This window comes from Microcaecilia unicolor, chromosome 3, assembly GCF_901765095.1.
Source record: "Microcaecilia unicolor chromosome 3, aMicUni1.1, whole genome shotgun sequence".
NCBI lineage: Eukaryota > Metazoa > Chordata > Amphibia > Gymnophiona > Siphonopidae > Microcaecilia > Microcaecilia unicolor.
Genome location: NC_044033.1, coordinates 458979406 through 459006802, shown reverse-complemented (window position 1 = coordinate 459006802; position 27397 = coordinate 458979406). Strand labels below are relative to the sequence as shown.

The following is a 27397-nucleotide window of genomic DNA, read 5'->3' as shown; positions in this document are numbered from 1 at the left end:
AAAGACCACACCTGACACCAAAAGTCTTAAGTTATTCTACAATCAAAGATCATATGAAGCAAGGCACCAGTGTGCGAGCCACAGGACCAACATTTGTTGTTATTCGAAAGACCAGCTACCGTCAATTTATGAGGAGTCCAAATCGCCCTATGATGAAAAAAATATAATGACTGCACGTAGCTGGCCGAAGCTATAGGCCTGCTCACTTTAGACCAGAGATAAGAGCATTGATTGGGTGATATCTGAATTTGAAGATCGTTTTCTCAAACTGAACATAGGCTTAGTTTGCTGCTTAAAAAACTTTTGTATTCAAAATTTGTATAATTGTGATACAACATGGCCTTTGTAACAGATTCTAGAGAGGAAATCATGTATAGGAGGAGACTTTACATTTAGGTTAGAGAGATCTTTGTTCTGGGTTAGGCAATGTTTAATCTGGAGCCACTTATTGGCTGACTGGTAAAAAAAAAGCCAAAACAGAGATCCTCAAAGGAAACAACTGAATTACCAGAATACACACGAGCAATTGTCCTTATCCCATTTTTTGCCCAAACTTCCCAATATACTGCTTATTAATTTTGATTAAAGGGTTGCCCCATAAGCAGTGGCGTAGCCAAGGGCGGGCTGGGGTGGGCCCAGGCCCACCCACTTTAGGTTCAGGCCCACCAAGTAGCAGCACACCTATAATGTGGCTGGCAGGGATCCCAAGCCCCACCACCCAAAAACTCCCAATAACTTTTTGCTGCCGGTGAAAATCTGGTATTTAAAAGGTATACGGGGGAGAGGGGATGTTTGAAAGACCATATGGCATGCAGGCGAGAGAGGGAGAATCCAAATCACTTGTAGGACAAGGTGGAGTTCTGCCCACCCATCTTGGGTCCAGGCCCACCCAAACTTGGGTGTCTGGCTACGCACCCTGCCCATAAGGTGGAATCAAGGGAACTAGAGTTTGAAAATTCCATATAAATATCAAGTTCATGCAAACAAGAGAAAGAGGAAAGAATTATATTACTATTTTTCAATCGTTCTGGAATAAATAACGGCAAGAGATGGGGACTTAAAGAAGAGCCCCACATCAGTTGCTCCATTGCTAACCAAACCGGTTGATAATGTAGAGGTTTTATCAGCCAGTATGACGCCTGACCTAAAATGTGGTAAACAAAAAAATCAGGAAAGAGGACACCTGCATTTCCTTTGGTGTTTTTAAGAGTTTTCAGAGCAATCCTAGGAGGCTTATTATTCCACAAAAATTTAGTTAAGATATCTATTTGAGTATAAGAAACTTTCGGAAAAAGGATATCAATAGAAATCAAACAAAATAAAACATGGAAAAGAAAATAAGATGATACCTTTTTTATTGGACATAACTTAATACATTTCTTGATTAGCTTTCGAAGGTTGCCCTTCTTCGTCAGAGTGGACTAACACGGCTACCACACCTCTCTACATAAGATGGAAAAAGGACAGGAAGAATACTAAGGATAAAGTTGACTTTGGGCATTAGCATCATTTTAATAGTCTCCAATCGACCCCACCAAGAAAGATGTAATTGTTTCCAAGAAAGAGATAGAGATTTAACCAACTTCAGGATATACTTCCTATTCAATTCCAATGTACCTTCCAAAGAGGGACATACATTAATACCTAATGATCGAATATGCTGTGAAGACCATAACAGACCATGCGGCAAAACCAGATCAGAAGTAGCACGAGCATTAAGAGGAAGAACCTTTGTCTTAAATTTATTAATTTTATAACCAGAGATATTACAGTAAATAGAAACAAGTTGAAACAAAGCCGTTGAGGAGGCTGGATTTGTCAAGATCAGCATTATATTATCAGCATAAGCGGAGATTTTGACTTCCAAATTTCCAATAGAAATTCCGGTTATATTTATATTATCTCTAATTACTATAAGAATGGCTCTAGAGCTATATTAAATAGATAAGGAGACAGGGGACAGCCTTACCTGGTACCTTTTTCCAACTGAATCGGATCCGATAGTGTATTATTAATCAAAATTCGGGCCGTTGGATTATTATATAAAATTTTGATCCTGCATTATAAAAAATTCTGGGGCTCCAAACCATTCAAGAACTTTAAATAAAAAGGGCCACTCGACTCTATCAAATGCCTTCTCCGCATCTATGGACAAAGCAATAATTGGAGATAATTGTGATTTAGCTAAAATAGAAATTTGGTGAAAGAGTCTTGAATTGTCTGTAATAAGACGGTGAGGTATAAAGCCAACTGATTAGGGTGGATAATACTGCCTATAATTTTAGAAAGTCTATTGGATAGAAATTTTGCATTAATTAAAAAAAAAAACACATTTAGTAAGGAAATTGGTCTGTAGTTGGAGATTAAAGTAGCATCTTTTTCAGGCTTTGGAAGAACTATGATGCCTTCCGCAAACCTATTATTGATGGTTGGGTTATTTTCAAGTAACTGATAATAAGAGAGCAGATGAGGCAAAACATCTTTAAGAAAGAGACGATAAAATTCACAAGAAATGCCATCGGGACCCGGAGACATTTTAACTAGTTGAGAAACTGCTTTTTGAAGTTCCTCAGGCATTATAGGAGATTGCATGTTTAATATCACTGGCCTTCCAACCATTACTTGGGAGCGAATGCGAAAAAAGATCCAATTCTGACGAGTCACCTGAAACTTCAGACTTATATGGAGCTGAAAAATATGAATGAAAGGCTTCCCGAATATTATCGGAGGAAGACAAGATTTTATTATTATGATTGATAATTGGAATTTATATTTTAAGTCTTTTATGCTTCAAATAATTGGCCAGAGAAGTTCCACCTTGGTTCATTTAATCTTTGGTGGGATTAACGACAGGGAATTGGGGGGGGGGGGGGGGGCAGAGGTGGCACACAAGCTGAAGGCTTTGCCTAGGGGCGCCAGTCTTGAAAGGAGAGGTGAGTGAGCGATGATGCGTGTCTCATACGATAAAGCATCACACTGAAGAGAGTCCTCAGGAATCAATAAAACTGCAAGTCCCAGCACGTCATTAGCCAAGCCTATAGTGTGCTGCGTCATGCACACTAGCAACCGCTAACCCTGATCGCATCCACAACACAAGGGGGGGGGAGGGGAGCAGAGCAGCTGCGCTCAAAAAACGTAACTGGGAGAGTTAAGGAAGGACACAGACACAAGAGAAAGTGCCGAGTCACTACAAGGGTGTGCCGTCTCTCCCTGCTGGGGGGGAGGGGGTATCACGCCGCGTTTCGCTCGGCTCCCGCCTTGTATAACAGAGGCAGTACTGAGAGCTGGTCGGTATCAAAACTTAGTTGTAACAGAAAGTAGATGAAGAAGGAAAAAAGAAAATCCTAGTACGTGAGGGCAGTAGGTTGATGGATCCCTTTATTTCAGCCTTGAGTTTATAAAGGGGAAAAAAAAGCAGGGAGTACGAGAAGGACGTGACGGTAACGCTCTTCCGCCTTTTCACCAAAGCGAGGAAAATAGAAAACGGGCTTTAGTAGTAACTGCCGTTTGCCGTGAGAAAGACTCCACGACCACTAGCAGCCACATTCTCGCTCCTAGTAGCATCGGGGAGATCTGTAGTCTCCAGTACAGGCAGTACCGGCTCCGGCTAGTAGAGGAAGCGAAAGAGCTTTGCTCTCGAGGCGTTGGGATTGAGGGGCGGGGAAAGTAGGACGTACTACGCGGCTGCCGGCGCCAAGAAGAGGTAAAACCGCACCGGTTCTCGTGCGCTCGATATGGGCCTCCTGTCTCATGGGTCGCCGCTGAGCTGGGAAGAGACCAAGAAGTATGCGGACTATGTTCGAAATCACGGTATCGTTCAGTTTCTCAACATCTACCACAAGGTCAAAGAGCGCCAGAAGGACGTTCTGAAGTGGGGCGACGAGGTGAGTTGATTGCAAGGTGTTTGACAGTGTATGGGTAGAAGTGTCAGTTAATGGACGGGAGTGATGGTGCGGAGTGAGTGAACGGCCTTTAGAAGCTGATGATGATAGTGTAAAGAACGCAGAATCTGTTAACTTACCTTACCTAACTGCCTGGGGGGAGGGGGCACGCGCGTGAAGTCGGCAGTCGCACGTGCTAGGACCCACCGCTGCTACTTCATGTAAATAAAAAGAGCAATGCGAGCCGTGACGTCAATAGGCAGGAAAGGCAGGGCTGCCCACCAACCCACCCAATCCTTGCCCTTTGCCCCGGGGTTTTTTTTTTTAATGCTGATTTAGGTTGCGTACTTTTCGCTGTCCGCAGTAGTTCTTTCAAGTTTAAGATCTGTTGTATAGCTTTAGTTAGGGAGCGTTCTGAAGTCCAGCGATGAGGATTTGCCACAAAGTCATTAGTGTGAGATGGCCTACAAACTGAATTAAGAACAATTCAGATGTTTCTGTGCAGATTTGACAAAAACAGTGGGGTTTCCTTGTATGTAGACTGAGATCTTTGAGTTCAGTTAACTGTAATTTCATTCTGAAGTGGCTACCTATTCTTCCGGAAGGTGCCTAGGAGCCAGCTCTTCATTATTTTTTTTTTTGGAGGGGGGCGGGAGAGGTGGACTGAGGAGGCAACATATGACACCCCCCCCCCCCCCTCAGGGTGTGTTAAAAATAATATCTTTGCTGGCAGGGACACGGAGGCTAGTACTATAAACATTGTAGTGGGGGTACTAAAATATCAGTACATCTACCGGAAAGCTAAACAAACCTAATAACTACAGATTGTTACTAGAATACCAGGTCTTTCACATATGCAGAATCTCACCAAGACTAATAACAAAAATTAAATTGACCTCCCAAGAAGCCAAACGTGCTGCATGGGTCCTTAATAGTTGTGATTGGAATAATTAGGAAGTCAGATCGTTATGGGGAATCTTAATTGTACGCCTTTATGAATAAGTAGGTCGTTAATAACTTTTGGAAGGTTGTCAGGTCTTGTGTTTTTATGGTGGTATAGTTGTGTGCAGGTGTATGAGAAACTGGATGTATGTACGGACTTGTATTTAAGTCCTCTTCAGTTGGGATAATGAAGGTCTAAGCAGGTGCATGATGAACTTTTGTTATTTCTCTCTGGTAAGTCAATTAGGTCTGACATATATGATGGGGCGTCTCCATAAATGATTTTATGGACCAAGGTATATAACTTGAATGCAATAGGATCTTGCAGTGGGAGCCAATGCAGGCTTTCTCTAAGGGGTCTGGCACTTTCATATTTCACCTTGCCGAATATTAATCAGGCTGCGGTGTTCTGGGCTGTCGATGCATGGCCGCCTGTACTGTGCAAAATATAAAGAGAGCATGTATAAATTTAAAAAATCGACATTCTAATCACACTTCAAATTAAGAAAAGGAAACAAAAGGAAAGGGGATGGGACTTGATGCACTGCCTTTCTGTGGTTACATTCAAAGCGGTTTACATAGTATTTACAGGTACTTATTTGTACCTGGGGCAATGGAGGGTTAAGTGACTTGCCCAGAGACACAAAGAGCTGTGATGGGAATTGAAAAAAGCCTGCTGCACCAACCACTAGGCTACTACCTTTTTATTGGATTAACTTATAGTATACTGGCCTTTCTTGAGGAAGGAGTTTTTTTTGTCCTCTAAAAGCTAGTCAAAAATGTTTTTAAGTTAGTCTAATAAAAGATTTTATTATTTTTCCATTAAAAAAAAAATTTTATTTATTAATTTCTAGAGTAAATTAACACAGCTACCACACTACTTTATGCTAAATTAAAAATAAAATTCTTTTTTCTACCTTCGTTGTTTGGTCATTTAATTTTTCTAATTGTGTTGATCCTAGTCCTTGATTTCTGCTCTCCTGTCTTCTCTTAACAGGGTTTCCTGTCCTTTTGACATTTTTTCAGTGTCCTCCGGTCTTCACCACCTCCACTACATCCATTTCATTTATTCTTACTATCCAGTCTTGAATTTCCTGTTTGTAAAATACATGTATCTACATCTTTCCATCTGTTTCCCACACTCCTTTTCTCCCATTCCCCATCCTCTTATTTCCCAGTCTCTCACTATCCTACCCCACTTCCATCCAGTGTCTCTTTTCTTCCCTCGGCATCTTGTCCCCTTGTATCCTGCATCTGCTCTTTTTGTACTCCCTTCCACCCAGAATTTCTCCCCTCTCCCTTCTAATTCAGCATCTCCCCTCTCTATCTTTGCCTCTTCTATCCAACATCTGCCTTTTTTCTCCCCCTTTTATCCAGCATTTCTCCTTTCTATCCAGCATCTGCCTTCTCCTCCCTATTCTCAATTCCATCCAGTAACTTCGTCCTCTCCACCCTTTCCAGCTGTTGTCTTCACCCTTCCAACCAATCTGTCCTTTTCCAGCCAGCATGTATTCTTCCATCTTACATCAAACATCTCCTCTTCTTCCTTCTATCCAGCCAGTGTTTCCCTCCCGCCAACCCTGCAGAAAGAATGATCAGCAAAAAAGTGACATTATTATTATTTGTATAGCGCTACCAGACGCACATGAAAATTAAACTGCAGTATATATAGATATTTCTTAGGCTATTAAATTAGATGCTTATACCTCCATAGAGTTCTGCAGCCAGACTACTCTTCTTACACATCCTACTTACCCTCAACCATCAGGTCCTGTATGATGATATAATAAAGTAAAAGTTTTTGAAGTCACAATCTCTCCGTTGCAGGACACTACACACAAACTTGTGCAAAAGTACACTCAGAACATTACCATACCAGCACTAACTCCTAGGACTCAAAAAGACTTTATGCATGGAAAGGCAGCACCAATGCCCCACTTAGTAAGAAAACAGGACTGCTACAAGATCTCCACACTAGCAGAATATTGCACATTGGCCACTGGTACAAAATGGAGACAGACCTTCAACAAATATGAAACAAGGGACCACATACCAGTAGTTGACATGAAGGCAAAACGATGAACTGGAAACCTCAAGAAGTCGCTTTGCATTTACAGCAATAGTAAAGAAACAGATACTAAAATGTAAGATATCAGATATACAGTTTTGAGAGCTTTTGGAAATGGCACAAGGAAAGATACTTGAACTCTACTGATAATAATCCAGTTAACCTCAATATTAAAAATGGAGGAAAAAAGACCTCATATGCCAGAGCACACATCCCCTTGTTTGCTAAGCCATCCGGCAGTTCTGACACAGCCCATTCAAAGTGAATGGGCTGTGTTGGCATTAGTGCATGGCAGCCGCTAATGTGGTTTAGTAAATGTGGGGTATATGATTAACAGGCTTATTTTTGAAGCCCATAATGGGGGGGGGGGGGAGGGCATCCCTGACGAGCATTTGGACGACTTTACCTGGTCCAGTTTTTCTTATGACCAAGGCACAAAAAGGTCCCCGAATTTACCAGATGACCACTGGAGGGAATCGGGGGATGACCTCCCCTTACTCCCCCAGTGGCCACTAACCCCCTCCCACCCTCAAAAAAGAATTTTACAAATATTTTGTACCAGCCTCAAATGTCATACTCGGGTCCATGACAACAGTATGCAGGTCCTTGGAGCAGTTTTAGTGGGTGCAGTGCACTTCAGGCAGGCGGACCCAGGCCCACCTCTTACATTTGTGATGGTAAATGTGAGCCCTTCAAAACCCACCAGAAACCCACTATACCCACATGTAGGTACCCCCCTTCACCCATGGCTATGGTAGTGGTGTACAGTTGTGGGTAGTGGATTTTTGGGGGCTCAGCACACACGGTAAGGGAGCTATGTACCTGGGAGCTTTTTCTGAAGTCCACTGCAGTGCCCCCTAGGGTGCCCAGTTGGTGTCCTGGCATGTCAGGGGGACCAGTGCACTATGAATGCTGGCTCCTCCCACGACCAAAGGGTTTCATTTGGTCGTTTCTGAGATGGGCGTCCTTAGTTTCCGTTATTGCCGAAAATCAGAAACGACCAAGTCTGAGGACGACTATCTCTAAGGACGACCTAAATGTCAAAGATTTGGGCGTCCCCGACTGTATTATCGAAATGAAAGATGGACGCCCATCTTGTTTCGATAATACAGTTTATACCAAAGAGAGAGTGAATTTTGGTTGGCAGGCACATGCAGGGACACAGTGTCCAATGTGGTGAAAGGGGTAAGATTACCATCAGAATTTCTCAGAGAGGCTAGATAATGTCTGAGCTATAAAAATGAGTAAAAGTATCTTTGTGGTATATTCCAAGCTAACTGGCATTACGAGAAGGCAGGGCACCATCCCAGTCCTATCACTTGTCCCACATATCTGCAGCCCCCTTTAACCCAGAGCCCAAAAGGTGGCCCGACCTGGCCAGATCCAAAGGCCTCTATTCTATCCTCATCCTTCTTATCTATCTGCTGCTTTTGACACTGTTGATCACAGCCTACTCCTTGATACGCTGTCCTCACTTGGATTTCAGGGCTCTGTTCTTTCCTGGTTTTCTTCTTATCTCTCCCATCGTACTTTTAGTGTATACTCTGGTGGATCCTCCTCCACTTCTATTCCACTGTCAGTTGGTGTACCTCAGGGATCTGTCCTGAGACCTCTTCTTTTCTCCATCTATACTTCTTGGTACTCTGATCTCATCCCATGGTTTTCAGTATCATCTTTACGCTGATGACTCCCAGATCTACCTCCCCACACCAGAAATCTCAGCAGGAATTCAGGCCAAAGAATCAGCATGCCTGTCTGACATTGCCGCCTGGATGTCTCGCTGCCATCTGAAACTAAACGTTACCAAGACTGAGCTTCTTATCTTTCCCCCTAAACCAACCTCTCCTCTTCCCCCATTCTGTATTTCTGTGAATAACACTCTCATCCTCCCTGTCTCATCAGCTCGTAACCTTGGGGTTCTCTCTCTCTCTCTCAACATATTCAGCAGACTGCAAAAACCTGTAGTTTCTTTCTCTATAATATCAGCAAAATTCGCCCTTTCCTTTCTGAGCACACTACCAGAACCCTCATCCACTCTGTTTATACCTCTCGTTTAGACTATTGCAACTTGCTTCTCACAGGTCTCCCACTTAGCCATCTCTCTCCAGTCTGTTCAAAATTCTGCCGCATGACTTATATTCCGCCAGTGTCGCTATGCTCATATTAGCCCTCTCCTCAAGTCACTTCACTGGCTCCCTATCTGTTTCTGCATACAGTTCAAACTCCTCTTATTGACTTATAAGTGCATTCAGTCTGCAGCTACTCAGTACCTCTCCACTTTCATCTCTCCCTACACTCCTCCCCGGGAACTCCATTCACTAGGTAAATCTCTCTTATCTGCACCCTTATCCTGCATCCTAACTCCAGACTCTTCCTTTTATCTTGCTGCACCATAAGCCTATAATAAACTTCCTGAGTTGGTCTGTCAAGCTCCATCTCTGGCCATCTTCAAATCTAGGCTAAAAGCCCACCTTTTTGATGCTGCTTTTAACTCCTAAACCTTACTCACTTGTTCAGTACCCTTATTTTATGATGCCCACCTTAGTAATTCCCTTATTCTCTTATTTGTCCTGTTTGTTCTAATTAGATTGTAAGCTCTGTCGAGCAGGAACTGTCTCTTCATTATCAAGTGTACAGTGCTGCGATCATCTTGTTGCGCTATAGAAATAAGTAGTAGTAGTAGTAATATGGGTTTCCCCACCCCTTCACCGGGACGTCCTGCGAGGACATCCTCAGGAAAACTTGGGCACCCCTTTCGATTATGCCCCTCCAAGTGTCATAAATTGGCTGTGGATATTTTTCACAGGTCAAAAACCTCTGTTTAATATTTTGATGTTTGTGATGTTAATTGAAGAAAAAGTTGAAAAAGGAAAATTACTTATACAAAGATTTCCAAAAGCTGAAATATTCCAATTAGTAAATTGTTGTCTTAGCATTATATTTTTCTAGTCATGTTGGTCCAGTGTCTATATTTTTTTTTTTTCTTTTTTTGCAGGATCCCCTGTCTGTTTGGCATTTCTTCTGTCTCCATGTTCACCATAGGCGTAGTTTGACTGTTTCATTTTTTTTTTTTTTGGGGGGGGGGGGGCAAAGGAATGGGCGGGCATATTAGCATAATCATTTGCATATATGTATATGCAAATTATGCTAATACGAAGGAAGGAAGGGAGCAAGAGCTGACTTTTTTGGGGGAATAACCATAATGAATATGTATGAGATATCTCATACATATACATTATGGTTATTCCCCAAAAAAAAACCAGCTCTTTCTCCCTTCCTTCTTACCCAGCACTCCCTCTTCCTCTCCAGTAGTATTTCCCCACCCCCTTTCCCATCATACAGATGCACATTTCCAAAAGCTGACATATTCCAATTAATAAATTCTGAATAAAATACTTTTTTGTACCTTTGTTGTCTGATCATTTCGTTTTTAAGTACATAAGTAATGCCATACTGGGAAAAGACCAAGGGTCCATCGAGCCCAGCATCCTGTCCACGACAGTGGCCAATCCAGGCCAAGGGAACCTGGCAAGCTTCCCAAATGTACAAACATTCTATACATGTTATTCCTGGAATTTTGGATTTTTCCAAGTCCGTTTAGTAGCGGTTTATGGACTTGTCCTTTAGGAAACCGTCCAACCCCTTTTTAAACTCTGCTAAGCTAACTGCCTTCACCACTTTCTCCGGCAACGAATTCCAGAGTTTAATTACACGTTGGGTGAAGAAAAATTTTCTCCGATTTGTTTTAAATTTACTACACTGTCGTTTCATCGCATGCCCCCTAGTCCTAGTATTTTTGGAAAGTGTGAACAGATGCTTCACATCCACCTGTTCCACTCCACTCATTATTTTATATACCTCTATCATGTCTCCCCTCAGCCGTCTCTTCTCCAAGCTTTATAGCCCTAGCCTCCTTAGTCTTTCTTCATAGGGAAGTCGTCCCATCCCCGCTATCATTTTAGTCGCCCTTCGCTGCACCTTTTCCAATTCTACTATATCTTTCTTGAGATGCGGCGACCAGAATTGAACACAATACTCAAGGTGCGGTCGCACCATGGAGCGATACAACGGCATTATAACATCCTCACACCTGTTTTCCATACCTTTCCTAATAATACCCAACATTCTATTCGCTTTCTTAGCCGCAGCAGCACACTGAGCAGAAGGTTTCAGCTTGTTATCGACGACGACACCCAGATCCCTTTCTTGGTCCGTAACTCCTAACGTGTAACCTTGCATGACGTAGCTATAATTCGGGTTCTTTTTTCCCACATGCATCACCTTGCACTTGCTCACATTAAACATCATCTGCCATTTAGCCTCCCAGTCTCGTAAGGTCCTCTTGTAATTTTTCACAATCCTGTCGCGATTTAACGACTTTGAATAACTTTGTGTCATCAGCAAATTTAATTACCTCGCTAGTTACTCCCATCTCTAAATCATTTATAAATATATTAAAAAGCAGCGGTCCTAGCACGGACCCCTGAGGAACCCCACTAACTACCCTTCTCCATTGTGAATACTGCCCATTTAACCCCAGTGTCTTCTTTCCACACACTGCTTAGAATGAAAGTCTGAGGCCCAGATGCACTAAACGTTTTTCATCGTTAAATGAGCCCTTAAGGAAGAATTTCCTATCCTTTCCATGCACTAAAGCCTATTTTTCGACGGCAGTAGCAGCTAACGAAACTGGAATGCAAATGAGAAACTACCATTGAAATGTAGACAATTCGGAATGCACTAACCATACCGACGATAGCAACGATTCACTTACCACCAGAAATTTAACGTCAGCTCAGACCTGTCGTTAAAGCCTGAGCTGTCATCTCCCCACTGCCCCCTGCACGATGAAAAACCAAATTGCTGGCATGTTTTAAAAGAAAAGTGGCTCCCTGCTTCCCTGTGCCTAAAATAAAAAAGGAAACTAAATTAAAAAAGGATCTGGAGGGGGCAAAGGTGCTCATCAGCAGCGTCCTGTATGGACGGCCTGGCCTTGCCTTGCCTGCCCCCCCCCCCCCCCCCGAAGTCCCCGCTGCTCCCCGCTGCTCCGTTTGTGAAATAAAAGCTTTTAAAAATGAAACCTTTGCAGTTGCTGGGCTCCCCCTCCCTTCCTGTGTCTCTCTTCTTTAGTCGGCAATGCTCCGCCTCCTGCCCTCCTCCACCTCCGTGCCCCGCCCTCCCGATTTCGTCCAAGCCGCTCCCCCCCCCCCACCAGACCCCCCCTCCACCATAATGGCCGGTGCAGCGCCTCTCACCTATGTTTGAAGGCGCTGCACAGGATGGATCAGCTATCCTTTAGCTCTTCTGTCTCCTCCATGTCTCCTTTTTCTTCCTGTGTCCGCCATCCTCTGACGTCAGTTATCTACGTAGATAGCTGACATCAGAGGAGGGCGGATACAGGAAGAAAAAGGAGACATCGGAGGAGACAGAAGAGCTAAAGAAGAGCTGATCCATCCTGTGCAGCGCCTTCAAACATAGGTGAGAGGCGCTGCACCGGCCATTATGGTGGAGGGGGGGTCCGGTGTGGGGGGGGGGGGGCGGTGGGGACGAAATCGGGGGGGCGGGGCACGGAGGTGGAGGAGGGCAGGAGGCGGAGCATTGCCGACTAAAGAAGAGAGACACAGGAAGGGAGGGGGAGCCCAGCAACTGCAAAGGTTTCATTTTTAAAAGCTTTTATTTCACAAACAGAGCAGCAGGGAGCAGCGGGGACCTCGGGGGGGGGGGGGGCAAGGCCAGGCCGTCCATACAGGACGCTGCTGATGAGCGCCTTTGCCCCCTCCCGATCCTTTAATGTTTGTGGAGACATGCAGGGGAAAGTGGGGAGCCACGTGTTTGTGTTTTCTTTTTTTTCTTACGTTTCTGGCATGCGCAGAGCAGCCAGCATAACGCTTGGCTGCTTTGCGCATGCTTTACGAGCCGATTACCGACGGGGATTAGTGCATCGTTCTTTCCAATACCGCACCAAACTTTTTGGGGCTGTGTTTTTGGAGCATGCTTCGTTATTTGAGATTCGGTAAAGGTTTTTACGTTTCTGATTTTTTTACGTTTGCTTGATGCATCTACCCCTTATTAACCCTTTCCGTGCTTAAAATACGCTTGGGAGAACTTCTGGCCTAATTTTTATGGGTGCTTGGCTATCATTTGCTTTGTAAGAGACAAAGATTTTAATGTCCCACTAACTGCTCCCTTTCTTTCAAGATGTTTGTTTTCAGACTGATAATCTAGTTGATGCTACACAGCAGCCTTTCCACCTCCCCAGGATTGCATTTTGCAGAGTCTGTTAATCTCATCCCACCCATTTCTCTGCTTGTAAATTCTCTGTCTTCTTATCTTGCCTGCTGTAATTATTATGATAACTGCAACCACAATATCAATTGATGTGATGTGCCATAAAATATGCTTCAACAGAGCTGTGCTCTGTAAAGACCTGTTAAGTGCATGCGCCGCTTCTGTCCTGTGATTTTACTGCAAAGCTGTCAGTCACCTTGTTGTGCTTGATCCCTTTCAGCAACTTTGTACCAGATCTGAGCAGAGATGTGATCACTGAAGTCAGCAGGGCCAGAGCATTAGCCATGGTCTACAGAACGATGACCTCTCTCGCCAGTCTGTAGCTTTGATCCCCAAACACTCGATCATTCCACTCCCTCCGATTCCTGACTTTATAGTTTAACCTTTTTATTTGCAGAGGCAGCACCAGTGGTAAAGAAGTAAACACTGCAGGCTCCCTCCAATTTCTCCCTTTCCTCACAGTGTCCCGCCTTCTGCATGATGCATTTTCTGTTTCCGCGAAGGGAAGGGAGAAGCTGGAGGCGAGCCTGCAGTGTTTACTTCTTTACTGCCGTCGCTGCCTTTGCAAATAAAAAAGTAAAACGCGCCGGGGGGTGGGGGGGGTGGGGAGAAGGAACGGGGAGCTGAGGGCGGGACAAAGGGAGAGCTGCCTGCTGTGCCGGCCCTGCGTTTGGGGGGCATTGCCCCCCTCCCCCCCCCCCAAACTACGCCCATGATGTTCACCATCCATCTTTCCTCTGTGTCCCTATTGGCCCTGTCTAGCATCTCTATTCTGATTCCCTATCTTCCCCTTACATTCAGCATCTTCTCTCTGTCTTGCCTCTCCTGAATTTCCCCCGTTTCTCCCTTCCCCACCCAACTATGTCCAGCATTACCTCTGTGTGTCCCTATCCTTTTTCCATTTAGCGTAAGCGGGGGGGCTATTTCCTGAGAGAATAGTGAAGTGCAATAACATGTTTGCTTTTTGAAGTGGTTTTTTAAAGTAAATATTTAAAAGTAACTTCACAGGAGGTTTTTTTATGCCTATGATAGTGTTGTAGCTGTTTTTTTGACCACAGATGCTAAAGCGGATCTTAATTCATTGAGACTTTTTCCTCGTGTTTTTTTAATTGCTAATTATTTAAAGATTTCTTTAATGATATGTCACTTCCATGGTGCATATGATAATAGATGTGAGGATTTTATATGATTTTTGCACTCCCAACTCCTTTTGTATAGTTAGTGTGAACCAATGAAGCAATATGCCAACATGGAAAATATATATTATATAATAATAAAAATGAGTAAAACAGCAAGCAAACATAAAAATAAATACTATTAGGATTACACCAAAGAGATATGTATCACTAAGAATTACACAAAAATAGACATCTGTGTGTGTGTATATATATCTGTAACAGTGCTGAGAATTGTACCTGAGAATACTAAAAGCCAAATATCTCTTGGCTAATAAACCGTGCTCATGATCTATCTGCTCTAAACTATAGGAACTAACCCTGGATTCTCACTAGAGAATGACATAGGGACAAAGTTTGTCCCCATGAGCTCTGTCTCCATCTCTGTGGACTCTGTCCCCGCCCATCCCTGCAAGCTCTGTCTGATCCCATCCGCAGAAGCCTCGAACAGTTAGGATTTTATATTTAAATTATTTTATTAAAGTATAAAAACACAATATTCTGTACAACTGTACAATTCTGACCCATTCAAGTTCTTCATGGAGGGGAGGAAGGGGGAGGAAAATTTAATGTGAACAGATATCAAACTGTTCACATTAAATTTTCATGTTTTATACACAAAACAACTTTTAAAAGTATTAAATGGCATGGTGTTTCTTAAGAAACTGAGTTCAGGAAGAGAGGGGAACAAGTGATGAATAAAAGCTCTATATTGTAGATTTAATGTGATTTTTTTTGTTTGGTTGAATGTGATATATTTGTAATGTTTACAACGAAAACAAAGAAACACTTCATGAAGGTGATGCAGAAAATAGATTTCTTCTTTATTGATTACCATAATTTTACAGTTTGACTTCTACAACCCTCCTACAGAGGGTGCTATTACCCACATGCTATGCCCTAAATGTTAGTCAGAAAGTCTCCCTCACAGCTAAGCCTGTTAAGCTCTTCCAAACTCTGCTTCTGTTCTTCTAAGGCATCTTCTATTGCAAATGAGTATTCTTGACTTTTGGAAACGGTAAAAAAGAGCCTATGTTCTATGCCTGCTCCTTCCTTTGTTCTTCCCTCCCTTACCTTCCTCCCCATCACTACTACCGTACTTATCATTTCTAATCACAGCGCTAAGGAGATTCCCCATAGGCCTGCTCTGGGGCTCTCCCTCCTCCAGTTCCTGCCTTCTGTAACTTCCTGTTTTGTGAAACAGGAAGTTGCATCAGAAGGCAGGAGTCAGCAGAGGAGGGAAGACCCTGGAGGAGGTCTGTGGGGGAATATCCTTGCATCACAACAGGGAGGAAGAATAAAGGAAGGAGGGAGAGAGGAGAAGCTTGGACCCATGGTAATTGCATTTTTTTTTTAACTGCGGGGCCGAAGTTTTTACCACTCCCACAGAGCGATTAAGTTTCGTTCCTGCACCTGCGGTATACCTTGGCAGAAATTTATTTTTTTACTGCAGATACCGTCCCTGTGTCATTCTCTAATTCTCAAAACAAAAATTCACTCAAGCTCAAAAATATAAATCAGAAAATCAATATCCAACTATTCTCTTCCAGCCCTTGCGTGGGGACTCTGTAGCAAGACAACAGTCCGTCGCACTTCAAAAATTAGTGGAGAAAAGTTGAGCCACCCAGCCAACTACAGTTCCTTAGCATACCTCCGGACCGGCCAAGACACTGACTGATGGGTTCTGCATGCCTTTCAGTAGGTGGAGACTGAGAATTCTGATTGAACAGAGTGAGCCAATAAGAGCCCTCGGTAGGGCTATAAAGGTCCAGTAATCTTAGTCTCCAGCAGGTAGAAGGTTGTGAGCCATTCAGTCTCTATGAATTTTCTTTTCCTTTCTGTGCTGAGTCCTTTATTTTTTCCTTACTTCTGTGCACCTAGGCTATCATACATATAAATGGCAAGAGGCGTACTCACTCGCAAATGCGCACTAGAGACCCTCTCTGTCCCGCCCCCGTGTCAATATGTGATGACGGGGGCGTGACAGAGAGGGAACCTGCGCACCTGAGAGTGACTGAACCGCCGTCGCCACCCAGGGTTGCCACGACCGCTCCCCCCACCCACCCGGAGTCGCCGCCACTCACCCTCCACCCGGCCCGGGTACCTGGCTTCACCATTCAAACCGCCGGAATGCAGCACACAGCTCATCTGAGCTGCCGTTGGCCTTCCTTACCTGCCTGTGTCCCGCCCTCGCCAACGTTACGTCACACAAGGGCGGAACACACGCAGAGAAGAAGGAAGGCGGCAGGCAGCTCATTTGAGCTGTGTGCTGCATTCCGGCGGTTTAAATAGTGAAGCCACGTACCCGGCCCGGGTGGAGGGGTGGCGGAGGGGACTCCGGGGGGGGGGGGCGGCGGCGGCGACCTATCCGGGGGGGGGGCCTTTTAAACCCCCCCTTCCTTTACTAGCCCGTTTTTACGGGCTCAACGGCTAGTATAGAATAACCTGTTCTCTGGAGGCTGAGGTCCGCAGGGGTCTATTCCAGCTTGGGGGTGTTACACTCGGGTGGCCGGGTCCCTCCCCCCCAATCCTTTCTTTCACAGTCTTCAGTGGTGTGCTGGTTGAGCCTCAGCCTCTTCAGGGGAAGAGTGTCTAGGCAGGGAGAGGCAGCCGTTTTCTCTTGGTTCACAAGAGAACTTGTATCAGCAAAGTTTGTTATAAAAAAAGAATAACTGTGCAGCTTGGGCATTGTCCTTTTAAGTATTCACAGGCATACCGGCTCTCCTGGACTTGTTTTTCGGCTGCTCTCTCCTCCTTCCATCGGAGTTGCTGGTTTAAAAAAAAAACGCGTCGCGGCTTCTTTATAGCTGAGAAGTGCTTGTTTGAAAAAAATGGAGAAAAAAACCCTCAGAAACCGTAGGCCAATCGCCTAAAGGTTTAGAGCGTGGTTAGAGATGATCTTACATCAGCTTATAAAACACGCTACAGTTCGATCATTGGGCCAAAAAACTCCATTTTAAAAAGGGGGCTCAAAAAAATTTTAATCGCCTCAATATTATATTGTTGATAAAAGTTTCTTTCAATAGATTCAAATCGTTCAAGTGCTTTTTCAAGGAATTATCACATCAGCATATCAGAAAAAGTAACACTTAGCTTTTAAATGTGTTAGGATCAGGCACTCATCGCTGTCCGATTTGAATCTATTGAAAGAAACTTATTTTGTTTATCAACAATATAATATTGAGGCGATTAAAATTTTTTTGAGCCCCCTTTTTAAAATGGAGTTTTTTGGCCCAATGATCGAACTGTAGCGTGTGTTATAAGCTGATGTAAGATCATCTCTAACCACGCTCTAAACCTTTAGGCGATTGGCCTACGGTTTCTGAGGGTTTTTTTCTCCATTTTTTTCAAACAAGCACTAGTTAGCCAACTTTTTGCCAGAGCGGTTTTTTGGTATTAGGTTACTCTTTTTGCTCTAGCACACTGCTTTTGTTCAGTTTGATTGAGTTCTTTCCAATCCCCTGTTCATCCATCCCAATGAAGGTGTCCAGGCCCAACCTCTAGTGCCTGTAGGGGCACATTCGGCACAGTTTTACTGGAGGTGGGTCTAAATTACCTCCAACCAATGGGTTCTGGAGGTTATTTGAGAAGGGTATGCCGTAAAGTTTGCATGGCCTCTCTGACGCATTTCTGGAGTCCCCTTGTCGGATTTGTCTCAAAGCGGGTGTCATCCGGGGAACTCTGGAAAGACTTCTCAACCTCAAGGATATTTGTCCAGCCCCCCTTTCGGAGCTCAGGCAGGGGCGCTGTTCCATTTATTTCACTGTCCCCAAAAAGGAAAGCTCTTTCAGGCCCATTTTAGACTGCAAAGTAGTCAATCAGGCACTAAAGGTCTCTTTCATTCATATGGACACTCTGCAGTCAGTCATAGTAGTGGTACGGTCCAGAGAGTTTTTGACTGCCTTAAATCTCACCAAAGTACATCGCCATATTCCAATCCGCCCCTTGCACCATCTTTGCAATTTTCAGCCAGCATTTTCAGTTTCAGGCGTTGCCCTTTGTTCTGGCAACAGCTCCACGCGCTTTCACCAAGGTAATGGTAGTGATTGCAGCAGCCCTCAGAAGGGACCGAATTCTGGTCCATACTTATCTGGATGATTGGTCGATCAGAGAGAAGTCACACAGCAAGAGTCTTCACGTCATGAAGAGAGTGGTCAATTTTTTCCGGTCCCTTGGATGGGTAGTCAGTGCGCAGAAGAGTTGGCTACAGCCATCTCAATCCTTGGATTATCTAGGAGTGTGCTTTGATACTCAGAGAAGTTGAATGTTTCTCACCCAAGAAAGGATTCTCAAGTTGCAGACGTTGATTCGTCAGTTTCTGCAGTCAGCGCTGCCGTGTGCGCGGGATTATCTGCAGGTTTTGGGCTCCATGGCGGCGAGAATAGAAGCTGTGCCATGGGCCAGGGTGCATATGAGACCTTTTCAACCATCTCTTCTCTGCAGGTGGTCACCGTAGAGGGACTCCCTCCTGCGAAAGTTGTCACTACCAGCACAGGAGAGAGGCAGTCTTCGCTGGTGGCTCCGGACACCAAATTTGTCCAGAGGGACGCCTCTGGAGAGACCGCAGTGGATTGTGGTCACGAAAAATGCCAGTCTTTCATTGTCAGGGCAGTATGCCCAGGGCCTATGGTCGCAGGAGAAGGCATCTTGCTCTATCAATCTCTTGGAGACCAGAGCAATGCGTTTGGCCCTCCAAGCATTCTGTCCTCTACAGAAAGGTGCATCAATCCACATCATGTCAGACAATGCCACGGCTGTGTCCTATGTCAGTTGTCAAGGAGAAACTCGAAGTCTGCGTCTAGAGCAGGAAATGGCTTAGCCCATGAGCTGGGCGGAGTGGCATCTGGAGGCCCTCTCGGTGGCTCATGTAGCGGGAGTGGAGAATGTTCAGGTGGACTTCCTCAGTTGCACCACGCTGGATCCTGGGAAGTGGGCTGTCAGCGACAAGGCATTTTGGATAATAGTGGCTTGCTGGGGTCTTCCAGTCATGGATCTCTTCACCTCGGTGTCCAACACGAAAGTCCTGCAGTTCTTCAGGTACTGAAAGAACTCAAGGGTGCAGGAAGTTGATGCGCTTCTACAGCCACGGCCGTCGGATCTTCTGTATGCTTTTCCTCCGTGGCCCCTGGTAGGTCATCTGCTTCAACAGCTGGAGCTGCATCCGGGTGGCGTGATTGGCCCCGCAGGCCCTGGTATGCCGATCTCCAGCGTTTGCTTGTCGAGCCCCCTCTCAGACTTCCCAGGGATCCCGACCTGTTGGTCCGATGGTTCATCCAGACCCGGCTCGATTTTTGTCTTATGGCTTGACTCTTGAGCGGGCACGGCTAACTAAGAGAGGTTTTTCAGTGAGTGTCGTCTCCGTTATGCTTCGCTTGATACGTCGGTCCACTTCTCTTAACTATATCAGGACATAGAGACTCTATGAAGCATGGTGTGCCAACTTGAAGTTCTCTCCCTTTCAGGCCACGGTGGCTCAGATCCTAGAGTGTATTTGATATCTGATAATCTGAGAAGTGGATTTCAAAACTTCTTTAAAATCCGTATTTTTTTTCTGTTTCCATAGTTTGTGGAGGCCCCCCTCCCCCACATGGTTTTTGTTGTAAGCAATTGGTATAGAATAGGTGTGGCTAAACGTCTCCATGAGGTCTGTCTCTACCGGAGGAGCTGGAAGGAGTTGAAAGCTCACAGATAAGACTATTTCAGATTATCCCTACCTTTAGAGCTGTGGTTTTGGGCATTTCTGGTGCATTTCAATGCAGCTTTAGAGAGAGGTTACAGCAAACACATTCCACAGGTCTTAAGCTTAAGCCCACCCACCCTGCCCCACAATCTACCCACCCCAAGACTGACACTTCCTAAATAGCTTTCCCAAATACACTACTTATCACAAATTAACTCCACCCTAATTACAACCCCATCATAGTACATAATCTACTTAGGAAGGATAGAGGTGGTTGTAAAGGTGGAGGAGTAGCTCTGTATGTGAGAAATGCTATCGTAGCGACTGAAATGACAGGGACCTGGAGAAAGGAAGAAGCGATATGGATCACCTTAAAAAGAGATGATAGAATCTCTGTCCACGTGGGTGTTGTCTACAGACCCCCGACACAATTGGAGGAACTAGATAAAGATCTGATTGCAGATATTCAAAAGTTGGGAAAGAAGAGAGAGGTACTGTTGCTGGGAGATTTCAATCTGCCGGATGTAGATTGGAAGGTTCCATCTGCGGAATCGGAAAGAAGTTGGTGTAGTTTGACAAGTTTTGGGCTATCTTGCTAAGGAGAGTCATGTTGTCCGTCTCGTGTTCTTAGTTATTTAAAAAAAAAAAAAAAAAGTCAAAATGAGCACAGATTTGCATGCTTGAGCAAGTTCCTGCAGTGCTGTTAGTGCCTTTCTTATCGACAGGCACACCCAGTATATGGCACAGACTCGGTGGTAGTCTGGTGCTGGTGGCTGCTCAGGTTCCCAGTCGCACAGAATGTGTCTCTGTTTTTCTCCTGCTTTGGTACAATATACTGGATCTTTCTATTCCTATTGAGGGCTCTTATTGGCTCACTCTGTTCAATCAGAATTCTCAGTCTCCACCTGCTGGAAGACGTGCACAACCCATCAGTCACAGGCTGGGCCGTTCCGGAGGGACTAAAGGAAAGTAAATTAGCAGGTAAGGCCTAATTTCTCCTTATAAGGCCTGAGACTGGCCAATCTTTTGGCCCAATCAGATTAATGTTATCCAGTGTTAATCCAGACACTCTCCCCTTGAGAGCTGGCACCAACCGTTATAGGCTTATGTGGTGTAAATCTGTCTTGTAACCAGCTTCACCCTCTAAGATGATGTGCAGATGTCCTTGGGCTGACACAGGAAATGTTCATGCTGTCATTGTCTTGCTCAGAAAAGATGTTTCAGGTCCAGGCCTTAGTTGCACACAAGGGGACACACCAGGGACACTCCTATAAACTATAAAAGTAGGAAAGGTACTTTCGTATACTGTGATTTTGGTACCCAACCAAAAGTCCATCACCAATGTGCACAGGTTCTCAAACATCTAGGCCCAAAAAGTGGTGTTTGAATTTTCTGCTTTGTTGCATAGGCTTAGAAGCTGCACAAAACTTTAAAGCATCATGAGTCCAGAAAATGTATGTGCAGATGTCATACTTCCATCCTGGCTAGCTTTCTATGTTGGCTCCAGAATGCGAAGTTGGGCAAAGGAGCCACAGCCACCCACCTTAAAACACAAGCTAATTAGAGGTAAGCTCCCAACACAGACTCAAAAAGAAAAGAATGGCACACATCCTTGCAATATATCCAGCTGCAAACTATTCCAAAACATTTCACAGGACCCCCACGGTCATTCACAAAGGAAAAATATTCAACATTAAGGAATCTTTCATGTGCTCATCTTCCAATGTGGTATATATCATTCAGTGTAAAAAAAATGCAAAGAAAGGCTGCTACATTGGAGAAAAAAGTCAGATGCTAAAGAAGAGATTTAATTTACATAGACACTGTATGAAAAATGCTAGCACCAATAAAGATGTCCCGCCTGTGGGGCAGCACTTTACAAAACCAGAACACTGTACCAGTGATTTTCATGGTAAGAATCCTGAAAGGGAGCTTTAAAAACAATACAGGAACGTAAGACCTTTGAAGTCAGAATGAATAAATATTTTGAAACCCACCAAACAGGACTTAACAAAGATCTGGGTTTTCTAGCCCATTATAAACCATAAAATTGTACTGCTTTGTCACCCTCATGTCTCTATGCATATCTCCCTGTCCCTCATCCACCCGACTCTTCCTGTCTCTCACCTATCCACCCCCATCCTGTTAGACTGTCACCGGAATGCTTTGATGTTTCGCTTACCATTTGCTTATTTCCAATCTGACGAAGAAGGGCAACCTTTGAAAGCTAATCAAGAAATGTATTAAGTTATGTCCAATAAAAAAGGTATCTTATTTTCTTTTCCATGTTTTATTTTGTTTCATTTCTATTGATTAGCATTCTATTGATTACCTTTGTAGTAATTTTGAAATTGGGCAGTGTCATTATCACTAGCGTCATTTTTCAAAAAATTATTTTCTAGAGTTTTAATGCAAGCAATTTTATCTGCTAAATCTTTTTTTTCTTTTCAGCATTTTTCCCTGCAGAATAACTAATGATGTGACCTCTAATATTAGATTTAAATGCATCCCACCAAGTCAGAACCTTATAATCTTCAATAGGATTAAATTCAAAATATTCTAATATTTTTGTTTTTATATATTGAACAAAGTTTTCATCCTATAACATGGAGTTAAATCTCCAGGATGATATCTTTTGATTAATCAATATATCAAAGGTGAGAGATATTGGAGAATGATCAGACAAGGTCTTACTGAGAATTTTAGCATTATTAATATTAGGTAATAATGAAGAGGAGACTAGAAAATAGTCAATTCTAGAGTAACTGCCATGTGGGGGTGAGTAGAAAGTGTAATCTCTCTTAGTGGGATGGAAAAGGCGCCACGGATCCATTAATCCAAGAGTGGATTTTAAGTCTTGGATTTTAACTAAGGTTTTGGTTGGTCTGGGAGGACACTTAGATTTTCTATCTAAAATATGATCTTGTATTTGATTGAAATCCCCTCCTATCACTATATTCTGAGAACCAAAGGAAACAATCTCTGAGATAATATTGTGGAAAAAGAAAGGAGAGTCAACATTTGGAGCATATAAATTAATTAACACAAGATTTGAGTTATGAAGAGATATCTTAAGTATTACCCATCTGCCTTCATTGTCAGAAAGTTGTTTTTCAACACAACTGTAGAGATTTACGTATTAATATAGCTACACCATTACGTTTATGAGAAGCAGGTGAGAAACTAGCAAGAGAAAAAAAATTGTTTTGTAATCTCATACAGTCAGATCTATTAAGATGGGTCTTTTGAATAAGGGTTATATTAGCATTTAGACATTTAAAGTATACGGACAGTTTTTTATGTTTTATAGGGTTATTTAGACCCTGTGCGTTAATAGAGAAAATCTTCATTATATGAGTATAAAGATATTCTAACACTAGGAAAGCAGATGGGCAAATCTATAAAATAAGCCTTCAAAGTATGAATTAGCCAGACGACATACCAAGTGGTGCATAGAGTAATATAGTTATAAGCCAACATTAATTATTTGAAAAAACAAAGCGCAAAGGCGCAAACTAACCAAAAGAGGAATCTGCTGAGGAGAAAAATAACCTGGGGAGTGGAGGTCAAGGCACATGGCAGCCGAATCTCCCAATCAATAAGAAAAACAATGAGTTAACATCTCGTCAAATAAAGACATACATATGTTTAAGCATAGTAATGGGAAACCTGAAAATACTCTTAGAACAAAAGAGAGCTTTAAAGACAAATATAAGCAATGCCTGAGTAATTTTTACAAGAAAAACTGCATCGGGTACAGTTACTTATCAGTACTTTACTATTTAAAGGAGTCCAAAAAGATGTTCAGTTGCTCAGGGTTGTCGAAATTACGAGTTGTGTTGTGAACCGTCATTCTCATTCTAGCTGAGTAGAACAGTCCGAACTGAGCCCCAATATTTCTCAGACGATATCTGAAGGAGAGAGAGGTTTTTCTTTTTTTGAACAGTGGGTTTGTTAAGGTCCGGATAAATATAGAGCTTCATTCCTTCAAAAACGTGGAGCCTTCAGTTTAGCCCTGTGCAAGATGTTCAGAGCTAAAGGGATATTGCGGAAGTTTGATGATCATGGGTCTGGGAGATTTTTGATGTACAGGTTTAAAAGATGGCACCCTGTGTACGCTCTCTATTTCAATTAGCTGCGTAGGATCAAGATCGAGAATTTTCAGGAGCAGCATTGTGATGAAATCACACGTTTTGTACCTTCAGATCCTTCAGTTAATTCAATAAGGCGGATATTATTTCTTCTTGATCTATTATTAAGATCTTCCAGCTCTTTTTTTTCAAGGAGTCTATTTCTTTAGGTTTTGGGGTTTTTTTTTGAAGTTTTAAAATGAGGTTTCCTTGCACTTTATATTTGTTTTCCCAAAGCTTCAGTGCGGGCTTCAGTTGATGCAGGGTGAGTTTTGATATCAGATACCTTTTCTTTTATGTCAGATAGAGTTTTGTGTCTCTTGTAAGAGGCTTTTTATAGAGAAGAGTTCCTATAATAGTACTCAGAGAGATTTCGGAGTCTGTTTCTGATGCCATTTTGATGGGTGAGCGAAGATCTTTGTCGTTTAGACGCAGGGAGTGAAATTAAGGACAGATTAACTTTAGAGTGGCATCCAGCCATCAGATCTGAATGCGAGAATTATCTCCTAGCCAAATGAGATGGAAAAATTGTCTAGAAAGATGTTAAACTCAGGATTCTGAGACGAAGAGCTGGGAGCTGTACAATCAGGCTGCCATGCTTCTCGAGGCTCACCAGCGCCCCCGTGCCTCCCCTTTATTAATCAGATTACACTGGCTTCCCATCAAAGCGAGAATCACCTTCAAATTATGTACCTTTATCTTTCAAATACTAAACGTCACAGCTCCAGACTATATGGTACCATTAATAAAGTTACCTCAAAGAAACACTGAATATAAGGCAAGAAACTATCTCAGACTACACCTCCCATATTGCAAAAGTTATCTACAAACCTGTTCAATCTGCAGACTTCACTTACCTGGGAGCCAAATGGTGGAGTTCCTTAACACCCAAAATAAATATACAGGAATATACTAGATTCCGCAAAATCCTCAAATCGTTCGTATTCAAACAAACCTTCACAAAGAACAACCATAACTCAAACAATTAACTACTACATGAATTGGTTATTACTCTATTTACCATTAACTTTCTCTTTGCTTCATGTACAATTTCTCATTCATAATACATTTTCTAAGTGTTAAACATCCATAGTTATCCCAGTATGTTTGTTACTGTATTGTAAAATTGGATTCTTACAACAAATTACTTTCTTATGCATTATTCTTTATGTATCCAATACTGTTTATTGTAAGCCACATTGAACTCAAACTTGTTTGGGATAATGTGGGATATAAATGTCATAAATAACAACAAGCGCTGGAGCCCAGGAATGCCATGGCTCACAGGAAGTAAACTTACCCTGCTTAAGAGTAGCGCAGCTGTGGTCACTCCCAGGAGGTGCTCAAAATAGCTCTCTAACTTCCAAATACCCAGTCAGGCAGAGCTCGCATCTTGTCTCCAGTGTCCCAAAATAAAAGCCGCAGAGAACGCTTTACTTTTTTTTTTGAGACTGGGTAAGGCAGGGACCTGAAAACAAGTATGCCTTCAAAGTGGGCGCCCTGAGCCACACACCCCTTGCTCAACTGGCCAAAGCCCAGGAGCCTCCCAAAGGAATCAAACATATAAACGGCGAGTGACCGTACTCACTCACAAATGCGCAGTAGAGACTTCCCCCTCGGGCTCAACTGCTAGTGAATTTAGGAACTGAAAGAAATCCGTCCACCACCTGCTGGAGATAGAGATATACTGAAGAGGGAAGGAGCTGGACATCCAGAGTCACTGTCTTCTTTCAGTGTTCTCTCTACCTGCCGGTAGGTGGATATAACCCATCAGTTCCTGGATTCATCTTCTGCTGGTGATAAGGAATAATAGGTTATGCTGAGTAGCATGACCTCAGCAGGGATATGGGAAACGAGTGTTTAGTGCCCAATTTGGGTTAATAGCTATATTTTTGAATTTATAGCATATTGAAAGCTGGGACTCATTAATGAACATGTTAGAGCTCTGGGCATGAGACTTTTTTTTTTTAATTCAAAAATGTGGTTACTTTTGGGGGAAAAAGCTAAAACCCTTGCTGTATATCAAAGCCTTTAGGGCCAATTTATAATGTAATGAGAGGACCAGAGGTGTTTTGGTTTTATGTAACCCACATCAGAGATTGTTTTAAAGTTTAATACATGTAAAATGTTTAATATATTAATGTGTGTTTGTGCTGCCTGTAATTGCCTAGTAATGCTGTGATAAGTGAGGAATAAATATTGTATTTAGATATACTGTGTTATAAAAGTGAGTGGCTGTTACACAGCTTTAGAAATGTAGTAGTAGTAGAAATGTGGAGATATGTCATTAGAAATACTGTTAAATCATTTCATTAACATCCATATTTTATATTAACTGTAGTTGCTGAAGTTTTTTGGACCATACAGTAGTCCTGGCAGGTCAAGATTAGAACATGCATCGGTGGGTGTATTGTAGCTGGCCAACTGCATGCGCTCTATTTCCTTGGTTTCTCTAGCTCGGGGATTTCAACATTTTTCATCTTGTGGCACACTTACAAGGCGCAAAAATTGTCAAGGCACACCACTGGAATCTAACCCATACTCGCTTGTCCCTGCTAAGAGATCTATTCCATTCCATCCTCACCCATCCATGCAAGAAATCTCCTCCATCCATACCTATAACCTTCAGAAGTAGTTATTTCATTTAATTATGCTTCTGAAATACATTAAAGCACCAGTATACCTGCTACTGGGAAACTGATACAAGGTGGATTGTTACAGATTCCTACACAGACACCGCATGCCAACAGTATCCTTCACATCGGTTGTGGATGCAGAACATGACTGTCACCCGAGTTTTAAAAAAAAAAAAACTGCAAAAAACAGTGCAGACAAAAACTGAAAGTAGAGATACCAGACTCTACATGTTGTACAACACCAAAGAAATTTTCCCGATTTCGTTTTAAATTTACTACATTGTAGCTTCATCGCATGCCCCCTAGTCCTAGTATTTTTGGAAAGCGTAAACAGATGCTTCACATCTACCCGTTCAACTCCACTCATTATTTTATAGGCCTCTATCGTATCTCCCCTCAGCCGCCTTTTCTCTTGACCCTCCGATGATAAAAACATGCTTGCAGTCTGTTGTCACCTGCTCACAATTGAGATACTCAGCTTGTTCAGGTATCCCCCAGATGCATATATTTGCTCTACAGCCTCAAGTCTCCAAATCTTACACTTTGATTAAAAAAAGCACAGAGAGCCTGGTGTTCCAGCATGGAAGATTCAAGCGT

At 43.1% G+C, this 27397-nt stretch overlaps 1 protein-coding gene across 1 annotated transcript in view; it reads left to right on the top strand.

Moving 5' to 3' along the window:
• Positions 1–3226: 3226 nt before the first annotated feature.
• GCLC (glutamate-cysteine ligase catalytic subunit) overlaps positions 3227–27397 on the top strand; it is a 188987-nt gene continuing 164816 nt past the window's right edge. The window contains 1 exon segment of the mRNA XM_030198967.1: positions 3227–3884. Coding sequence (XP_030054827.1) covers positions 3735–3884 — 150 coding nt within the window. The 5' untranslated portion in view covers positions 3227–3734.